An 18,056-nucleotide genomic window follows, 5' to 3' on the forward strand; every position below is an offset into this window, starting at 1 on the left:
CATGTCATCGATCTCCCCGCATTTCCCTTTCAGACGTAGAGGATAACCCCCCTCCCAACTCCCCCATTTTGGAGACCCTGCCAGAGGCAGATATGAAAAGCAAACTGGAAGGGTTTCTCCTCTGTGGCCTCGAGTCAGAACTGGAGATCAGCAGCCTGGAAAATAGCAGTGGTGTTGTCACCTTCACTCAGATTTCCCCTCCTCTGGTCTTCCTTCACCTCCTCCTGACAGATTCGTCTCAACCGGAATTTGCCCGCTCACGTGTCACTAAGCATTACTCCAGCAACTCAACTTCAAACAGTTCCTTACTCCAATCTCCACCAATCAGCCACGTGATATTTGCTGTTTTGGATAATGCATTGCGGCATTGAGGCTAACGTTGCTAAGGATTGATGAAAAAACCTCCTTTCTGAAATATTACAGGGGTAGCCATCTTTTTGACTAATTACTATAATCCCACATGGAAAAAAAAAAACTTCAGGCATACTTTCTGTCAAAGAAAAACATTTTTTTGAGAATTTTCTGACCACCCAGAAGTGAGGCAACTGCTATCATCACAGGATCCCATCACTGGTACTTGAGAAAGCTCTATCCTATACACATTATTGCTTCTATTAAATCTAAGACATTTAAATCTTAGTTTATATTCTAGCTTATGATGAATTCTAGCTAAAACTTGCTAAGCAATAAGGCAAGAAGTGCACACTTTTAAGTCAGGACAACGTGAAGTTTTACAGTCCTCTCAAATTCTACCCCATGGCATGAATGTATCCATGGCATTACCCGACATATATTTATACTTTCTAAGCCTCGCCTACCAATATTTAAAAGTGGAATTGTGGTATACGGTGTAACTGCCTTTTTGTTAAAGGTTTGGGGGGGATCGGGTGTTTGGCCTGTCAGTTTGTTGGAGAAAGATGATGCTTCCTTGTGTCTCCACTGGAAAAAGTAATGACTGATGGACTAAATTTGGACGCCAAAAAAGTGTAAATTAATTTTTCTGCCTTTTACAACCAGAAAGTGTCAAATCAACTTGTATCCAATAGATTTTTTTCAAGCCTCGTGGCCAATCTGGAGCAGAACCCGACGCTCAGTTTTAAGCCAAAGAGATTACCTCCCCTTAGCCTGTACTTTTTCCGCCTTCCGGGAAGGGCCTATGGGAAGGGATCTGTGATTGTTTATGGATTTGGCCCGTGCCTGGATAACTCCTCACTGATCCAAGAGGAGCTGCCCTGAACAGCGGGGTATTGCGAGTCGAGATCTTCCTTGCAGCTGAGACCAGAAGGCTGGGTGCCATTTTTCTGAGTTGCTTTAGGAGTAGGAGGAGGCAAAGAACGACTGCAAAGTGCGATGATGGAGAGACGCTGAGTGCTGCACAGCATGAGGGTGGAGCTCGGCCAGCTTGACAGCTGCCACTCAAAGGAAGTTAATGACACCACATTGCTGGCATGCCCTTCCCTACGACTATCTTGATTTTTTTCTTCCTCAACCCAGTCCAAATGTCTGGCTGACGCTTGGCAAATGTACAGCAACTAGATTCAGATCTGGGGAGGGGAAGTGGAGAAAAAGAAAGACAAAAGGGGCGGAGGTGACTGGGTGATGAGGATGAGCATGGGGCTTATGGATTTTGCCCCGAGGCATCGAAACGGCATGCAGGGGGTGCGAGCACGTGCAAATAGACGAGGAATATTTATTACAATCAACACCCGGGTTGGCACCGCTGGGTGACTTTTAGATGAATTGATGTATCTCCTTCCATCCTTCCCCACATACCCCCCCACTTCAAAACGCCACTAATCGAGTCAAGTGACTTATTAAAGCGTACAGGGAATGAGCAGCTAATTTCATTAGCTGCCCGTCAACAGAGACCCCCGCTATCTGATTCGCGCATGGCTGGAGAGGGAGGAGCCCAACGCGTGGGTGTCGGTTATCATCCCCAGACAGTTATGTCCATGCAATCAGAGGATGAATGACGGAGAGATAAAAAAAATAAATAAATGGCCAGGCCAAAAAGAATAAACAAATGGAGGAGGAATTATTCAAACTGTGCTTATAATTCTGCGCAAGTATTCTTTTAGAAACTCTAATTCCAAAGACCTCGCAAAAACGCTCTAACAACATGCTATAAATTATTACTGAATTATTATTTTTTTAATGAGCCTCTAGTGTCAGAATTAAAGCTGTAACTAAGTTATTCAACATCTCCAGAACAGGGGAGATTAAAATGTGCAGTTTCTTCTTTTTGTTTTGTTTTATTCAAAAGAGAAAACAAAACCCAGAAGTTATTGAGGGATCGACTAATTCAACTATAAATGGATAAAAAGCCTGTGATGTTGTTTACTAATGAATGAGAAATTGCTGTGGTATAAGCAGAGTAAAACTTTTAGGACATGCTGTTCTAGAACACTTTGGTTTGTTTACGGTATCTCCACTTCACATTGCGCTGGATTTCACCACTGAATTGTTGATGATTTTCCTACAACAGCATGACACAGCATGAGTGTTTTCTTTCTTACATAATGTATCATAAAAACAGCTATAATGACATAGTGTAATGATCACTCTAACAAGGTACTTACAAAGACACAACCAGCAGAAAAACCACTAGCGCCAGCTTGTCCACCGTAACGATCCATCAGGGCGTGTCTGATGACACAGATATATTTTAATTCTCAGTGACAGTTCCTAGTTTAAGACATGCCTGGGCAGTGCATTAGTGAAGGTTCAGTACAGGGTCAATCAATGGTCATACAGAGGTCATATCTCACGGGATGAGCAGGGTTCCTTCAGGGTTCCAACTCTTATCTTAACACACGTCACAGCCCCAGCTATCACTTCTCCATCAGATGCTATAAACAGCACGGATTTATGTTCAGGCCAGGGTCAGGGCCAACGATCCGGGATAGGAATCCGAATTCTGAAATCAACATCCTTCTCACAATACAGATAAATCTGAGCTTCAGTGGATTTGATGGATAAGGAATGTCTGAGCTGTGCTGTGGACTTATACCTGAAGTAATTTAGCAATGAGGGGAATTTGTGAAGGAAACAGTTTCTGATATATATTTGTAAGGAGATAAAATTCGAATAAATTGCATATTACAGATGGAGGTTTGTTTGTTATTCTTTGAACTGTTATTCAGGAGCTATTAGAATCTGTCCAGGAATCTTTAACCTAATCGGAGAGGCAGGTCACTATAGTGTTGAGGGAAAAAAGCGTCCTTAAGAAATATAAAAATGCTGAATTATAAGAAAAAAAATTTGTCAATAAAACAAAAAAATCTTTAAAAAAAATAATAAAACAAATAAGATAAAAAATTTTTAGACCTAGACAACGACAAAGCAAAGCAAAAATACCACAGGATATTTTTTTTATTTAAACATAAAGTGAAGATTTATTCTTTCGAAAGCATGAAACTTTATTTTTTTTCCTGACATAAATAAAAAATAAAAATAATAATAAATAAATAAAAATGAAATAAACAGAATATAATCAATATGACAAAAATCACATCTTGATACTTTAAAAAATTTCTAGGATATGAAACATGTATCGGTATATACCGTTTTTTTTAAATCTGGAAAATAAATAAATGAATAAAATAAAGACGAAATAAAAAAAATACTTAATAGGATTAGGACCTAATGCACTGCTTTCAGAGGTTGTAACCTTTATGGGGGGGGGGAAATGATAATGTAATAGCTGCAAGTGCAGTGACAATTTCTCACACTCTCTCTCTTTCATGCACACACACACACACACACACACACACACACACACACACGCACACACATGCACAAGCGGCAAATCAGAAGTGCTCCATTCAAATGCAAAACACAGTGTTATCTACAGAACGCTCTCCACTGCTCTGTCCTGCTTTACATCACTGAGGGCAAAGTGATTATTTACAATACACTGTGTGTGTATGTGTGTGTGAGTGTGTGTGTGTGTAAGAAACAAAGTCGTCTTTGACTTTCTGTCCACAAATGTTAGTGTTTTTCTTTAAGAAAAAGTCTAAGCATACAGTCTTCCAGATATGAAGGCCATAAGTCATCTCTCTTATTGTTGTAACTTTATGATATCGAGGTGTTAGCGCCCGCTGGAGACGTCAGGAGACGTTCTGAGACATTCGGAGACATATTCCACATTAACTGCTTGATATTTCTTCTACATTGTCTCAGGGCACAAAGCCTCAGCCTCAGAGACTGCTTCTGTGCGATCGGAGATTGTTGTGATCTGTCACGTTGATTTAGTCAGGGTTAAACGTATTTGCTTGTGTTGTTTCCAGTGTGTGTGTGTGTGTGTGTGTGAGAGAGAGAGAGAGAGAGAGAGAGACTGAGGGAGAGAGAAGCTCACGCCTAGTGTCCGTGTGTCTCAGGGTTGTCTTAGGGCTGAGATCAGATTACTGATCTGTGCAGGAAATGAAAGTAGGTGACAGTGAGTAATCACCATTTGCTGTGTGTGTGTGTATGTGTGTTTGTGTGTGTGTATGTGTGTGTTATAGCTTCACATATAATGTTATAAAGTGACCATATTATAATATAAATGGTATATTATAATATATATGGTATATCATGGTAACTCTTCCTATGTCGTGTTAATAATGCGTTAAAAATGCATTCATATAGGATGTGTTATAAAGTGTTATAGTGAGTTCTTATGACACGGCATGCTTAGACATGCGACTATGATTTATACATGCATTTCTAATGTGTTAGTGATGCTGAATCAGACAAGCCAATTGTATCTACGAGGCATTATAAGTGTTACCGTGGTAATGTTTTCATGTGTAGTATCATGTGTTAATAATGCATTATAAGTGCATTCGGTACATGAAAACTGTCTTATGAATCATCACATAACTGCAGTAGTTTGCGTTTATAAGGTGTTAGGGATGCTTTATAACATGTCCATTGTATCTATGAGGCAACATTGGCAACATTACCTATGCTCGTGTGTTAATAATGCATTATAACTTCATTCAGAAAACATGACAACTTCTTATAACCCACAGTAGTTACATGCATTTGGTAATCATGATTTGTTTACGAAGCAATTTCATAATGTTAGGATACATAAGACATTTATAATAATCCATATATGTGTCACAGTATGTTCTTATGACACGGCATGCTTAGACAAGTGACTGACATGTACACATGCATTTATAAGAGATGTGTTAATAATGCAATATAAGCACATTCGGCACACTGCAATTTATTGTTGCATCACATGACTACAACATGCATCTTTGAGCTTCACCATGGTAACATTTCCTACAGATCATGTGTTCATAAGGAATTAAAAAAGTGCATCACATGCATACATAAGACATACATAAGACATGTATAATACCATCAGTGACACTCTAACATGTCCATTGTATCTATGAGGCATTATAAGAGACTAATGCTAATCTGTGAATTAGGATGTTTTCATGTTGACAGATGAGGATTTAAATTTCAGAGAGGGTCAAGACAGAGAGAGACACGGAGACTCAGGTTACACGGACGTCTGGAACCGTGGACCTTTAACCCGGGGTAACCTGAGGAGCCGAAGACAACAGCTGGCCACGAACAAGTCATAACAGTAACAGAGAGACTATAACTTCTCATCAGTGTGTGTGTGTGTGTGTGTGTGTGTGTGTGAGAACCATTATAACGATGGTCCTAAGCATAGTGACATCTTAGGAGGTTCAATACACAGTGGACTGTACCACTTTTGGGGGTGTACAGGGACACAGACAGGGACGTACCATTAGTGCCAATGTGTAGTCTAGCAGGAAATGGTTAATTCAGTCATGTTTGTAAACTGGAAAGAACATAACCTGTGAAGATGCACTAACAAGACTACTTATTACATAATACTACTTATAACATCACAGTGGTGAAGGATTCTGCCATCTGATTGGTCAGAAAGTGTTGATTCTTTTTCTATAACAGCAGCGCGGGCAATTTTGTTAATGCATTCAGGCAGATACATTATCGTTTACATAGCACCTTTCCAGCACCCTGTTTGTGTGTGTGTGTGTGTGTGTGTGTGTGTAGCTGGCAGAACAGCCCTTAACAACTTGTAAGTGTATTTTTTGTGACAGCTGATGACACGGTTATTCCAGAAAGTTCCGCAGTAGTGTGTGTGATTGTGTGTGGATGTGACTCTATTAAGCGCTCAGGTTCCAAAGCACAACATCCATCAAGGAGGCGACGGCCGAGGCGGCCCGATAAACCTGGATGATCACACACACACACACACACAAACAGGGTGCTGGAAAGGTGCTGAACATGCGTGTAAGTGTTTACCCGGGAATATCACGACAGAATGTTTCCTCATTCTCGAAAGCTCACATGATGGATTACAGCCTCAGAAGGTCGTGCTCCGAGTGTCCAGGGTGCAAAGCCTCGCCCTCTGAGAGCCGCTTTAAAGAATTCCGACGGCTCGAATAAATAGACGGAGATACGAGGTCTTTAGGGGTCAGCGGATCCGATCCCAACGTCAGAATTCACTGCCTCCCGGGAATCCACTCTCTCTCTGTGCCGGATTGCTGTCTTATCTGGATTTTCCATTTCTATTATCGGACCCGTGCAGTCCAGCAGCGACCGGGCCACGATTTCCATCAGGACTGGGAAGAGAGAGTCCGAGCCGGGAAGCATGAGACTGGACTCAAGTCAATAGTCTGTCCAGTGATTGGATTTAAATGATCCATTCAAATGATCCCTTGCTTTAGGGCTCTTTTTTGTTGAAGCCAGGCAATCATGTAATGGAGTTTTAAGTAGTTTAAGGTCATCAAGACTACGATGAATCAATCACACAAAACAACACACACACACACACACACACACACACACACACAAACACACACAGACACACACACACAAACACAAATCACAGAAAAAAAATAAAGAAATGCAAATGCCACCAACTTAGGTAAATTGACCCACACAGAAACAACCCGGCGCTCGCTTTCACAATGAGACAACGATCAATAACACGGCAAAGAGCATTCACAAATCACCGAGCTGGGTTTAAGGGACGAGTCTCGAGTCGAGGCAGGAATTTGCTGTTTTGTTACGCAATGAAATTGCTGAAACTTCAATATCTCATGAGGTATCATATCCTCTGTCCTCATGAGCTGCTTCTTTCTGCTAAAATGAGTGATGGACAAAAGAAAACACAGATCCGTTGGGCAAGAGACACTGCAATGATACTTCTCTCTGTCTCTCTCTCCGTCTCTGACTCTCTCTCTGTCTCTTTCTCCGTCTCTGACTCTCTCTCTGTCTCTCTCTCTATCTTTCCCTTTCTCTAAGGGTCTGAAAAATCAGCAACACAACAATAACTATGAAGGCATCAGGGACGTCCAGTGAACTGTGAGCATGCTGAGTGTGTGTGTGTGTGTGTGAGAGAGAGAAAGAGAGAGAGAGAGAGAGAGAGAGAGAGAGGGAGAGAGTAAAAATAAAAGGAAAAGGTCAGTCTACATGTGTGTGTATGTGTGTATGAGTGTGTGTGTGTATGAGTGTGTATGTGTGTGTGTGTATGAGTGTGTGTGTGTGTGTGTGTATGAGTGTGTATGAGTGTGTGTGTGTGTGTATGAGTGTGTGTATGAGTGTGTATGTGTGTGTGTGTGTGTGTATTCACACTGTTTCATGGGACAGATGATTTATCTGCTTTCAAAAGCGCCAATTTTACATTCCACATTTCCACACAGCCTAACTCCCTCTGAAGTTTTCTCTCTGTCTCTCTCTCTCTCACACACACACACACACACTCATACACACACACACACACACACAGACACACACAGACACACACACACACAAATATTATACACATGCCCAGTCTAACTTAACCACAGAGTCTGACACTATTGTCTCAGAGTCTCAAAGATCAAACCACAACCTGCACCAGTGTAATCCCAGAGAGGTGTGTGTGTGTGTGTTTGTGTGTGTATGTGTGTGAGAGAGAGAGAGAGAGAGAGAGAGAGACACAGAGAGACAGAGAGAACGAATGTTAAAGAAAAGTTACACCTCTGACACTGGAGACTCCTTCCTTAAATTTCCCCATTGCTATGTGCCTGTTGCTATGGAAACGATACCCTGTTACATAAAATTAATCAACACCTTCTGACCAATTAGAATAGAGAACCCGCCCACTGCGGCACTGTGAGTGTTAAGAGTTGTCGTAAAATGGCAAAAGAGGAGAGGGGGGGGGCAGAGAGAGAGAGAGAGAGAGAGAGAGAGAAAGAGAGAGACAGAGAGAGAGAAAGAGAGAGAGAATGCTACAGAGAATTGTAGAGAACTCTCTGACACTGGAGACTCCTTCCATTAATTTCCTTGTTGCTATGGAAACGATACCCTGTTACTCAAAACTAATCACACTCAAAACTTCTGACCAATCGGAATAGAGAACCCACCCACTGCGGCACTGTGAGTGTTAAGCGTCATTGTAAATGCCAAAACGGCTCTGTGTGTGTGTGTGTGTGTTTATCTACATAATTAGTCTCATCTTCCTTTATCAGACTCTTAGAATGCGGAACACACTTTGACTTTCTCTAAATAATTACATTTTCCAGCCACAAAGCAAAGCCGGACTAACGACTCGCCTAATTGGTGCAGTTTCCTCTTGGATCGCTCTCGCAGACATTCCCGGGAAAAAGTAACGAAAAGAAAGGAAGAATGAAAACATTTTTTTTCTTCTCCAAACCCCAGCCATGACATCTGTTCCACAGCTTCATCGTTAGCCTACTTTTTAAAGGTTACAAAGCGACAGGAAGTGGTGTAGGAACGCTTATTTTCTTTTACACTTACAGAACATGGAAAGACTATTAAACAACTCACGAACACACACACACACACACACACAGATTATATTCCCTACACACACATAACCATGTGCTCAATTATAGCACCTCATACACACACACACACACACACACCTGCGGAGAGACAGGCCAGTCTAATTAACATTTTCCTGGAGTACAGCTGCAACTTGTCACACACACACACACACACACACACACTCAGCGCGCCCAGAAATCCGCCACACTGGCAAATTTATTCAACAAGGAGCTCGTTTCCACCTGACACACACTTCACAATGATTTATGAACCTGCTCATTGACCCAGTTTATGTTGAATATGGAAGCAGAGAGAGAGAGAGAGAGAGAGAGAGAGAGAGAGATACTGACAGTACTTCCAGACTAGATAGGGACACTACAGGCGAACATGGCCGGAGCACTGAGTCACGATCTGAACAGGAGGCGCAGAACAAGATTAGGACAAAACGAAGAGACAGAGAGAGGGAGAGGCAGGGAGAGAGGCAGAGAGGGAGAGAGAAATGGAGAGACAGAGAGAGAGGAAGAGATAAAGAGATGAAGAGACGGAGAAAGAGAGGGAGAGAGAGGGTGAGAAGAAGAGAAAGAAAGAGGGAGAGATCAAGAGAGAGAGACAAAGTGATGAAGAGAGACGAAGAGAGAAAAAAAGAGAGATGAAGAGACGAAGACAAAGAGACGAAGAGAGAGAGACGAACAGGCAAAGAGAGACGAAAAAAGAGACAAAGAGAGATGAAGAGAGAGATCAAGAGAGAGACGAAAAAAGAGACAAAGAGAGAGATGAAGAGGTGAAGAGAGAGAGACGAAGCAATGAAGAGAGAGACGAAGACAGAGACGAAGAGACTAAGAGAGAGACGAAGAAAGAGAGATGATGAGACAAGTAGAGAGAGATGAAGAGATGAAGAGATGAAGAGAGAGAGACACAGAGACAAAAAGTTGAGGAAACAGAGAGATGAAGAAACGAAGAGATGAAGAAACAGAGAGACAAGGACTCGTGCTTCCTGTGTATCAGAGACGATCTTTCAGCCTTTCGCTCGGAGAGAAGCAGGATTAGGGACTCAGGAACTCAGGAGAGATAAGAGTTACAGGAAATAAAGCTCAGTAGCGAGAAAGACGTTTGAGCGGGAAAAATATCAAACGCAGGAATAAATCAAATTGATTCAGAACGGGAAATTTGATGGACGAAGATGCGGCAGTGACGAACCCGAGGTCTATAATCAGTTATAAGATTATTTTCTGGTTACAACACACACACACACACACACACACACCCCCTTGAGCATCCGTGGTAGATTCTCACCACTGTACCTCAGGAACACCTCATAAAACCAGCTGCTTTGGACAAGCTCATCTTCACGTCACAAAAAATAAAGTTCCCTAGATCCTTAAGCTCATCCACTTTCTCCTGCTTCATGTCAACACAACGGATTTGAGAGCTGACTCTTCTAGATAGAGTGGAACCTCGGCATATGAATTTAATTGGTTCTGGAGGCGAGTTCTTAAGGTGAAAATTTGTATTGCAATGAACTTCTCCATAAGAAATAATGTAAATGCAGATAATCCGTTCCAGCCGCCCAAAAATATGGCCAATATGACCAATACGAAGTGTATGTACACTGTATGTGAAAATCGTATGGAAGGGCATTCATATGCCGAGGTTCCACTGTAGTGCTGTCTAATATGTATCTCACCTTTTTTACAGTTGCCATGGTAACAAGATAATGAATAAACTGACCACCTGTCAGTGGTTTTAATTTTACGGCTGATATGTCATATATGTAAGTATCACCATTGCAGCTCAGGTTCAGTTCCCGGGGCAGGGAACCGACCCAGGTACTAAGGGGTTAACTTTCAGTGCTGGTCTCAAGCCCGGATAAAATGGGAGGATGGTGTCAGGAAGGGCATCCGACCTAAACCTGTGCTCAAATCCAAATATCCGCATAATCAGCTGTGACGACTCAGAACTTGGAGCAGCTTAGGTACAAAATGTTTTTACTTATATTCATATTTACAATATATTTCCTCAGGTAAATATGCTAAATATGAATATTATGATTAAAATAAATAATGATCTACACCAGATATCACCAAACCACATGTTCCAGAATGATCTATTTCCAAACCTCCATCCCTTAGCACGCTCTTTGCTCCCTTTGCTACGTCGCTCCAGGTCGATACTTCAAGCGACACGCTCATCTAGCGGATCCCGCTGCACCTCCTTCCAATCTGCTTTCATATTAATAATGCAGCAAAGCTCCATTCAAAGGCTCTTCTCTGGCTGCTCCGTTGGCCCACATCGGGCTCCCGCTGACCCGGGCGGCTCCAACAGTGCGAGCAGGACGCCTGCCTTCAATCTGTTTCCACACGGCTATTCAGAGACCTCATGGGGGTCCTGTAAGGCCCAAGATACGGCTCCGGGGTCAGAGAACACACAGAAGAGCCTTGGTAACAAAGCCGGGAGTTTACGCTCTTAAAGGGAGGAGAAGGGCAATGGGACAAGGCTGAATGATTTCCTAAGCCTTGTGAAGTATTGAAATACTTTTAAAAACTACTCTTATTTAATGCATCAAAGAAAAAAAAAACCCCAAAACAAGTCAGTTCCTGTTCTCACTAAAGCATTCTCTCATTTTGTTTTTATTTCAATTTTAAAGAGTAAACTGAATGCATTACACCTCCTCTGACACTGGAGACTCCTCCCACAAATCATGAATAAACATCTCCTTAAAGAAACCTACATCATATCATATCAACAATTACACACCACTCCATAGTGTACAAGTGAAATGTTACCACGGAAACGATCAAGTTTCTGATACAGACCATTACGATCGAAGAAAAGCAATCACCGCCTACTGACCAATCAGAAGACAGAACTAAAAGCTGTTATGTATATTTGTTTCCTTTTACCGAAGGCTGACTTTTTCTCCCGTTTCCATTAGCGCTCCTGCTCATCTGCTTCTTCGGGGCATCATCAGGCTGTACTTCCTGTATCCTTTCATCCTTTTGACATTGGTAACCTTTACCCTTTCACCCCTGAGGCTATAAAGTGATCAACACTCCATTTAAGATCTCAGCAGCAGAGAGAGAGAGAGAGAGAGAGAGAGAGAGAGAGAGAGAGTGAGAGAGAGGGAGAGGAGATGCTGGAAAATAAAAGAATAATCGAGAGACTTCATCAATTTTTCATGAATTTTCATTTGGGCGAGGAGACCCCTCTTAAAGCGATCGATAGATCAAGCGGCTGTCACACAGTTAGCACCTGGGGGCTGCTGCCATGGTCACGGAAGAGTTGGGAGAAGATCAGAGACAGCTTGCCGAGGCAACACACACCCCCTACCCTGCTTCAAGCATACATACACATCCTACAAGTCCCAAATACACACACACATACTCACACCACACGCTTCCTGTTGCCACTTCCTTTCCCCTGTAGCATTGTTCAGCATCTTCAATTACTGCTGATAAATATGACAACAGAGCCTAAACACTGGGTTTAAACCTAATAAAATTATAAATAAATAAACAAACAAACGAAATTATATATATATATATATATATATATATATATACACTATATTGCCAAAAGTATTCACTCACCTACCTTGACTCGCATATGAAGTGACATCCCATTCCTAATCCATAGGGTTCAATATGACGTCGGTCCACCCTTTGCAGCTATAACAGCTTCAGCTCTTCTGGGAAGGCTGTCCACAAGGTTTAGGAGTGTGTTTATGGGAATTTTTGACCATTCTTCCAGAAGCGCATTTGTGAGGTCACACACTGATGTTGGACGAGAAGGCCTGGCTCACAGTCTCCGCTCTAATTCATCCCATCTATCGGGTTGAGGTCAGGACTCTGTGCAGGCCAGTCAAGTTCCTCCACACCAGACTCTGTCATCCATGTCTTTATGGACCTTGCTTTGTGCACTGGCGCACAGTCATGTTGGAAGAGGAAGGGGCCAGCTCCAAACTGTTCCCACAAAGTTGGGAGCATGGAATTGTCCAAAATGTCTTGGTATGCTGAAGCATTCAGAGTTCCTTTCACTGGAACTAAGGGGCCAAGCCCAGCTCCTGAAAAACAACCCCACACCATAATCCCCCTCCACCAAACTTTACACTTGGCACAATGCAGTCAGACAAGTACCGTTCTCCTGGCAACCGCCAAACCCAGACTCGTCCATCAGATTGCCAGATGGAGAAGCGCGATTCGTCACTCCAGAGAACGCGTCTCCACTGCTCTAGAGTCCAGTGGCGGCGTGCTTTACACCACTGCATCTGACGCTTTGCATTGCACTTGGTGATGTATGGCTTGGATGCAGCTGCTCGGCCATGGAAACCCATTCCATGAAGCTCTCTGCGCACTGTTCTTGAGCTAATCTGAAGGCCAAATGAAGTTTGGAGGTCTGTAGCGATTGACTCTGCAGAAAGTTGGCGACCTCTTCGCACTATGCGCCTCAGCATCCGCTGACCCCGCTCCGTCAGTTTACGTGGCCTACCACTTCGTGGCTGAGTTGCTGTCGTTCTCAAACACTTCCATGTTCGTATAATACAGCTGACAGTTGACTGTGGAATATTTAGGAGCAAGGAAATTTCACGACTGGATTTGTTGCACAGGTGGCATCCTATCACAGTTCCACGCTGGAATTCACTGAGCTCCTGAGAGCGACCCATTCTTTCACAAATGTTTGTAAAAACAGTCTGCATGCCTAGGTGCTTGATTTTATACACCTGTGGCCATGGAAGTGATTGGAACACCTGATTCTGATTATTTGGATGGGTGAGCGAATACTTTTGGCAATATAGTGTAATATATATATATATATATATAAACTGTTAAATAATTGAATATAAATATATAATTGATTATTATTATAAATTCTATAAATTATTTTTATTTTTTATATACATACATATATGTTCAATGTTCATGTCAAAACTCAATGTTTTGTAAAAATAAATGAATAAATATACAAAAGTGTTGTTATTAAAATTATTAAAATTAGTAATTTTTGACAGAAAAGATCGACTCTAAAGCCACAGAGGGTTTCTATGACATCATACATGACATCATCATCATGAACTAGGGGCGTGGTTTATTTGATTTGTTTATTTATTTGTTTATTTATTCTGTGTCCAACACTAACTAACCAGAGATGTGCAGAAATTGTACACTGGAAATATTCTACATTCTTCAGCTCTAAAATGAAAACCAAACATCCAGTGGAAGGGGCTAGACCTGATTAAACTCCGCCTCCAACTTCTAACCCATCACAAACACACTGTGTTCCCTGGACAATCATGTGACCGGATATAAAACCACGCTGTCCACCTAGACCTTTACGAAAGCACTGGAAAGCTCTCGTTCTCATCCTATTGAACGTTACACACACCAGATGAGGAGCGATCCTTCAAAGCTCAACCCCGTCTCTAGATCATCTCCAATCTGCCAAAATGTTCCTCCCTCTGGATCTCCTGGCAGGCTGCATCGTGTCAACCTCCAGACCACTGCGTAAACCTTCCTCTCTCTGAACTCTCATCTGTCTTTCCCTGGCTCAGCTTTGGTTTCCATCTCCAGCACACGGAACAAGAAAGTATGGAGAAGGAGACGTGGAACTGAGAGGAGGAAATGGAGCTGTGGAAAAACCCTAAACGCTCCATGTTTAGAAGTAATACAACTTACAACACGCCTTTCTTTTCTCGCTTTTCCTCAACATACAAAGAAGGATTTTTTTTTTACAAGACCAGATCATCTAAGTCCATAAAGCTGAATCAAGCTCTGAAGCATGGCTTTTCTAACCCTTCATCCATTTTATGACTTGTTCTGATTGCCGCCTATTATAAGACGCTAATTGTATGTTATTTCCTGTATTAGGCGCAGACCAAAATTGTATGTCCGTGTAATCACATGATTATTGGCCAATCTACATTAAACAACAAACGAAAATAATGTTCCAAGGTTGGAGCTGCACTTCTGGCTCCCCACACACACACACACACAGTCGTTCCATTTCCAACTTTGGGTCAAAATCAACCATGAGGTCATTCTGGAGAACTTCATTAAGAGACTTACATGCTACTTCCAGGGAGGCGTTACGACTCACGGCTTCCCCGAGGTAGTTGCGGGCCACGCAGACGTACGCGCCTTCGTCCGGTTTGCTCCGGCGCCCGTGGACTATCTTCAAGAAGAAGAGGGATCCGGTGGGCAGCAGCATGCGGTGCGAACGAGAGTCGTCTTTGTCCGTTTCGACCCTCTCGCCATCCTTGTACCACTCCACGGTGGGCGTGGGCCGACCCTCTGCCTTGCAGTTGAGGGTTGCGGGTTCGCCCTTGGACACGATCAGGTCGGAGGGATGCTCCACGATGCGGGGCGGGTAGTCCTCCTGCCGCAGACGGGATCCTGGAGAACACACAGACAAGAGAAAAAAGTTTGAATGAGCCGTTACTATAGAAACAACTGTGTATCGGACCCGATCTGACCAATCAGAATGAAGCATTATCATTAACAGAACATCTATGTGGTGTAAAAGTCTATATATTTTTCTAAAATAGAATAATTTCTGTGTTAAACCTCGGGATTGAATCAGTATTGACTGTAATTTATGTCAAAAGCAGCCTTAATCTTCGTCTGGCTCAGACTTTAATCCTGTTCTGTTCACGACTTGGCAGCGCTACGTCCCGGACTATCGTTTTATCTAACAACAATACAGTGGATTATATTTAAATCCTCAATATACAGTAAAGTGGCTTCATCTTACTCACGATCAATATTAACAGTGCTGATGGAAATCCCTTCCCCTGCTTGCTCATCCTCTTTACAGCAGAACAGGGAGGATAGAGCAGGGCTAATATTATCAGTTTGGATTTTACACACACTAGATGTGTAACCCAGTGGTTTTACTTTAATACCCTAAATCCCTCTGCACCATCTCAGCGCGATAAAGAAAAAATAAATAGAAATAGAAATAATTACGTTCATTATTATTAAGCTAGAGTAAACAATAAAACTTCGAAAACCTTGTTGACAAAATTTAGATGCCTCATTTTAACCCAAATCATTTATTCGTATTGATTCCATCCATCTTCTATACCCGCTTTATTCCTAATTAAGGTCACGGGGATCTGCTGGAGCCTATCCCAGCACACATCGGGTGAAAGACAGGTCCCCAGTCCATCACAGGGCCACATATAGTCAGACAACCACACACACTCACTCCTATGGGCAATTTAGAATTACTTATCCACTTAGAGTACATGTTTTTGGACCGTGGGAGGAAACCAGAGTACCCAGAGTAAACCCACACAGGCACTGGAACATACAAACTCCACACAGAAAGACCCCTGTCTGTTCAAACTTGGAATTCGAACCTAGGACCTTCTTGCTGTAAGGCAACAGTGCTAACCACTAAGCCACCATGCTGCCCTGTATTTTCACAACCAAATTATCGTGGAAATGTTATCATGATTATAATTAATAACACTAGCTAGCATGAACTATATATCCTCACAACAGCTAGCATGAACTGTAAATCTTTTTTAGCACACCCAACATGAACTACACATCCCTTATTACACAGCTAGCAAGAACTGTGTAGAATATAAATCTCAGCGGCTAGCATGCACCATATATATATATACAGCATGAACTGTACACAACAGCAGGCACAAGCTATAGATCCTTCAAACGGCACCAGCATAAACTCCTTCTTAACATAGTTAGCATAAATTATATCCTTATATCCTTCATGACAGCTAGCATTAACTATGTAGCCTTCACAATAACTAGCATGAACTACAGATCCTCCTTGAAACATCTAGCATGAACAATACATCCTTCTTTACATCCAGCTAGCATAGTCGCAACAGCTAGCATGAACTATATAGCATTTACAAGTTAGAAAAGAATAAACTGTAGATATTTCATAGCACAGCTAGCACAAAGTGTACATCATACTTCAAACAGAGCTTCTGTAGACCTTTCTAAACACAGCTAGCATAAAATATATGTATTTCAAACAAAGCTAGCGTGAACTACATATCTTTCTAACCAGAGCAAGTATAAACTCTTGTATTTATCCATCATTAAATGACTAGTATGAAATCTACAGCACGTATTTCATAAGATAGCTAGCATGATCATGTTATTGAAAAAAAAAAAAAACTCACAGTTTCATGCTAATCCTTGAATTTTCCCATTTCCCGCCACCTGTCTTTGACTTGTCAATCCCAAGTATTATTTCCCTCCCACAAGTCCAACCTTTTTTACCCAAAACACTAATTTCGGGTGTCCTAGCAGGCCATTTGGGACCTGACCCATAGGACAGAGGGCTTCAGAGGGGTTAGACTCACACTGTGTTAAAATGCTAATCCCCTGAGCCTTTCCCCTGCATGGCTCTGCTTCATGTATGGTTGACGCTGGCAGGCTGCGCTACGAGTCTGGCTCTTATGATAATAGCGTGTGGGAGAGCGTGCGGCGCGAGTCTTAATCCCGGCGATAAGGAGCCAAGGGCCACCCTGCATTTACATTACTGAAGTTTGGACGAGTTGGAGACAAAAGCAGACCTGATCCCTGAAAAATCCCAGCCAAAGACGGGCTTAGCTTGATGGGCTAATGCTGCAGTGCTAGCTTTACGCACTTCAATAAGACGTGGCCAGTTGTGACGACACAAAACGTTCCTTTTCCACTCCTTTTCACAGATTTGAATAGTTTAACTCGGAGAAGGAGTTTAGAAAGGAGTAAGGGTGAGGGTCATTGTTTACACTGCATGAATACTTCATGAATGTGTGTGCGAGAAGATAAAATGAATCAGGATATTTTCTTTTAATGTGCTAATGCTACAAACTGCACTTGCATTCATGCTAGCTGCCTTATGAACACTATTTCGAGTGAAGAATATATAGGTCATGCTAGGTATATTGTAAAATATATATATATTTTTTATATATACATTCATGCTAGCTATGTTAAAATAATATATACTTCATGCAAGCTATGTTAAAAACGTTCATGCTAGCTGTTATGAATGATTTATAGTTTTCTGTCTAGTTGTGTTAAGAAGGTCATACTATACAAATCATATTGGATGCTAGCTAATTATTAAGTATTTATACTGCTAGCTGTGTTCTGAAGGAAAAATAGTCCATACTTGCTTTTGCTAAGAATATACAGCTCATGCGGGCAGTGTTAATAAGTACATATTCTTCAGTATAATCCTGCTAGCTGTGTTATGAAGGATAT

The 18,056-nt window shown here is 42.0% G+C and overlaps 1 protein-coding gene across 11 annotated transcripts in view; it reads right to left on the bottom strand.

Moving 5' to 3' along the window:
* Window positions 1-18,056, bottom strand: part of robo2 (roundabout, axon guidance receptor, homolog 2 (Drosophila)) — a 229,083-nt gene that overhangs the window by 189,116 nt on the left and 21,911 nt on the right. For all 11 annotated transcript variants that reach the window (XM_058413726.1, XM_058413734.1, XM_058413730.1 and 8 more), the window contains exon 2: window positions 14,892-15,218. In XM_058413726.1, the coding sequence (XP_058269709.1) occupies window positions 14,892-15,218 (327 nt within the window). The remainder of the gene's footprint in view (window positions 1-14,891; window positions 15,219-18,056) is intronic.

The sequence above is a fragment of the Hemibagrus wyckioides genome, linkage group LG17 (assembly GCF_019097595.1).
Source record: "Hemibagrus wyckioides isolate EC202008001 linkage group LG17, SWU_Hwy_1.0, whole genome shotgun sequence".
NCBI lineage: Eukaryota > Metazoa > Chordata > Actinopteri > Siluriformes > Bagridae > Hemibagrus > Hemibagrus wyckioides.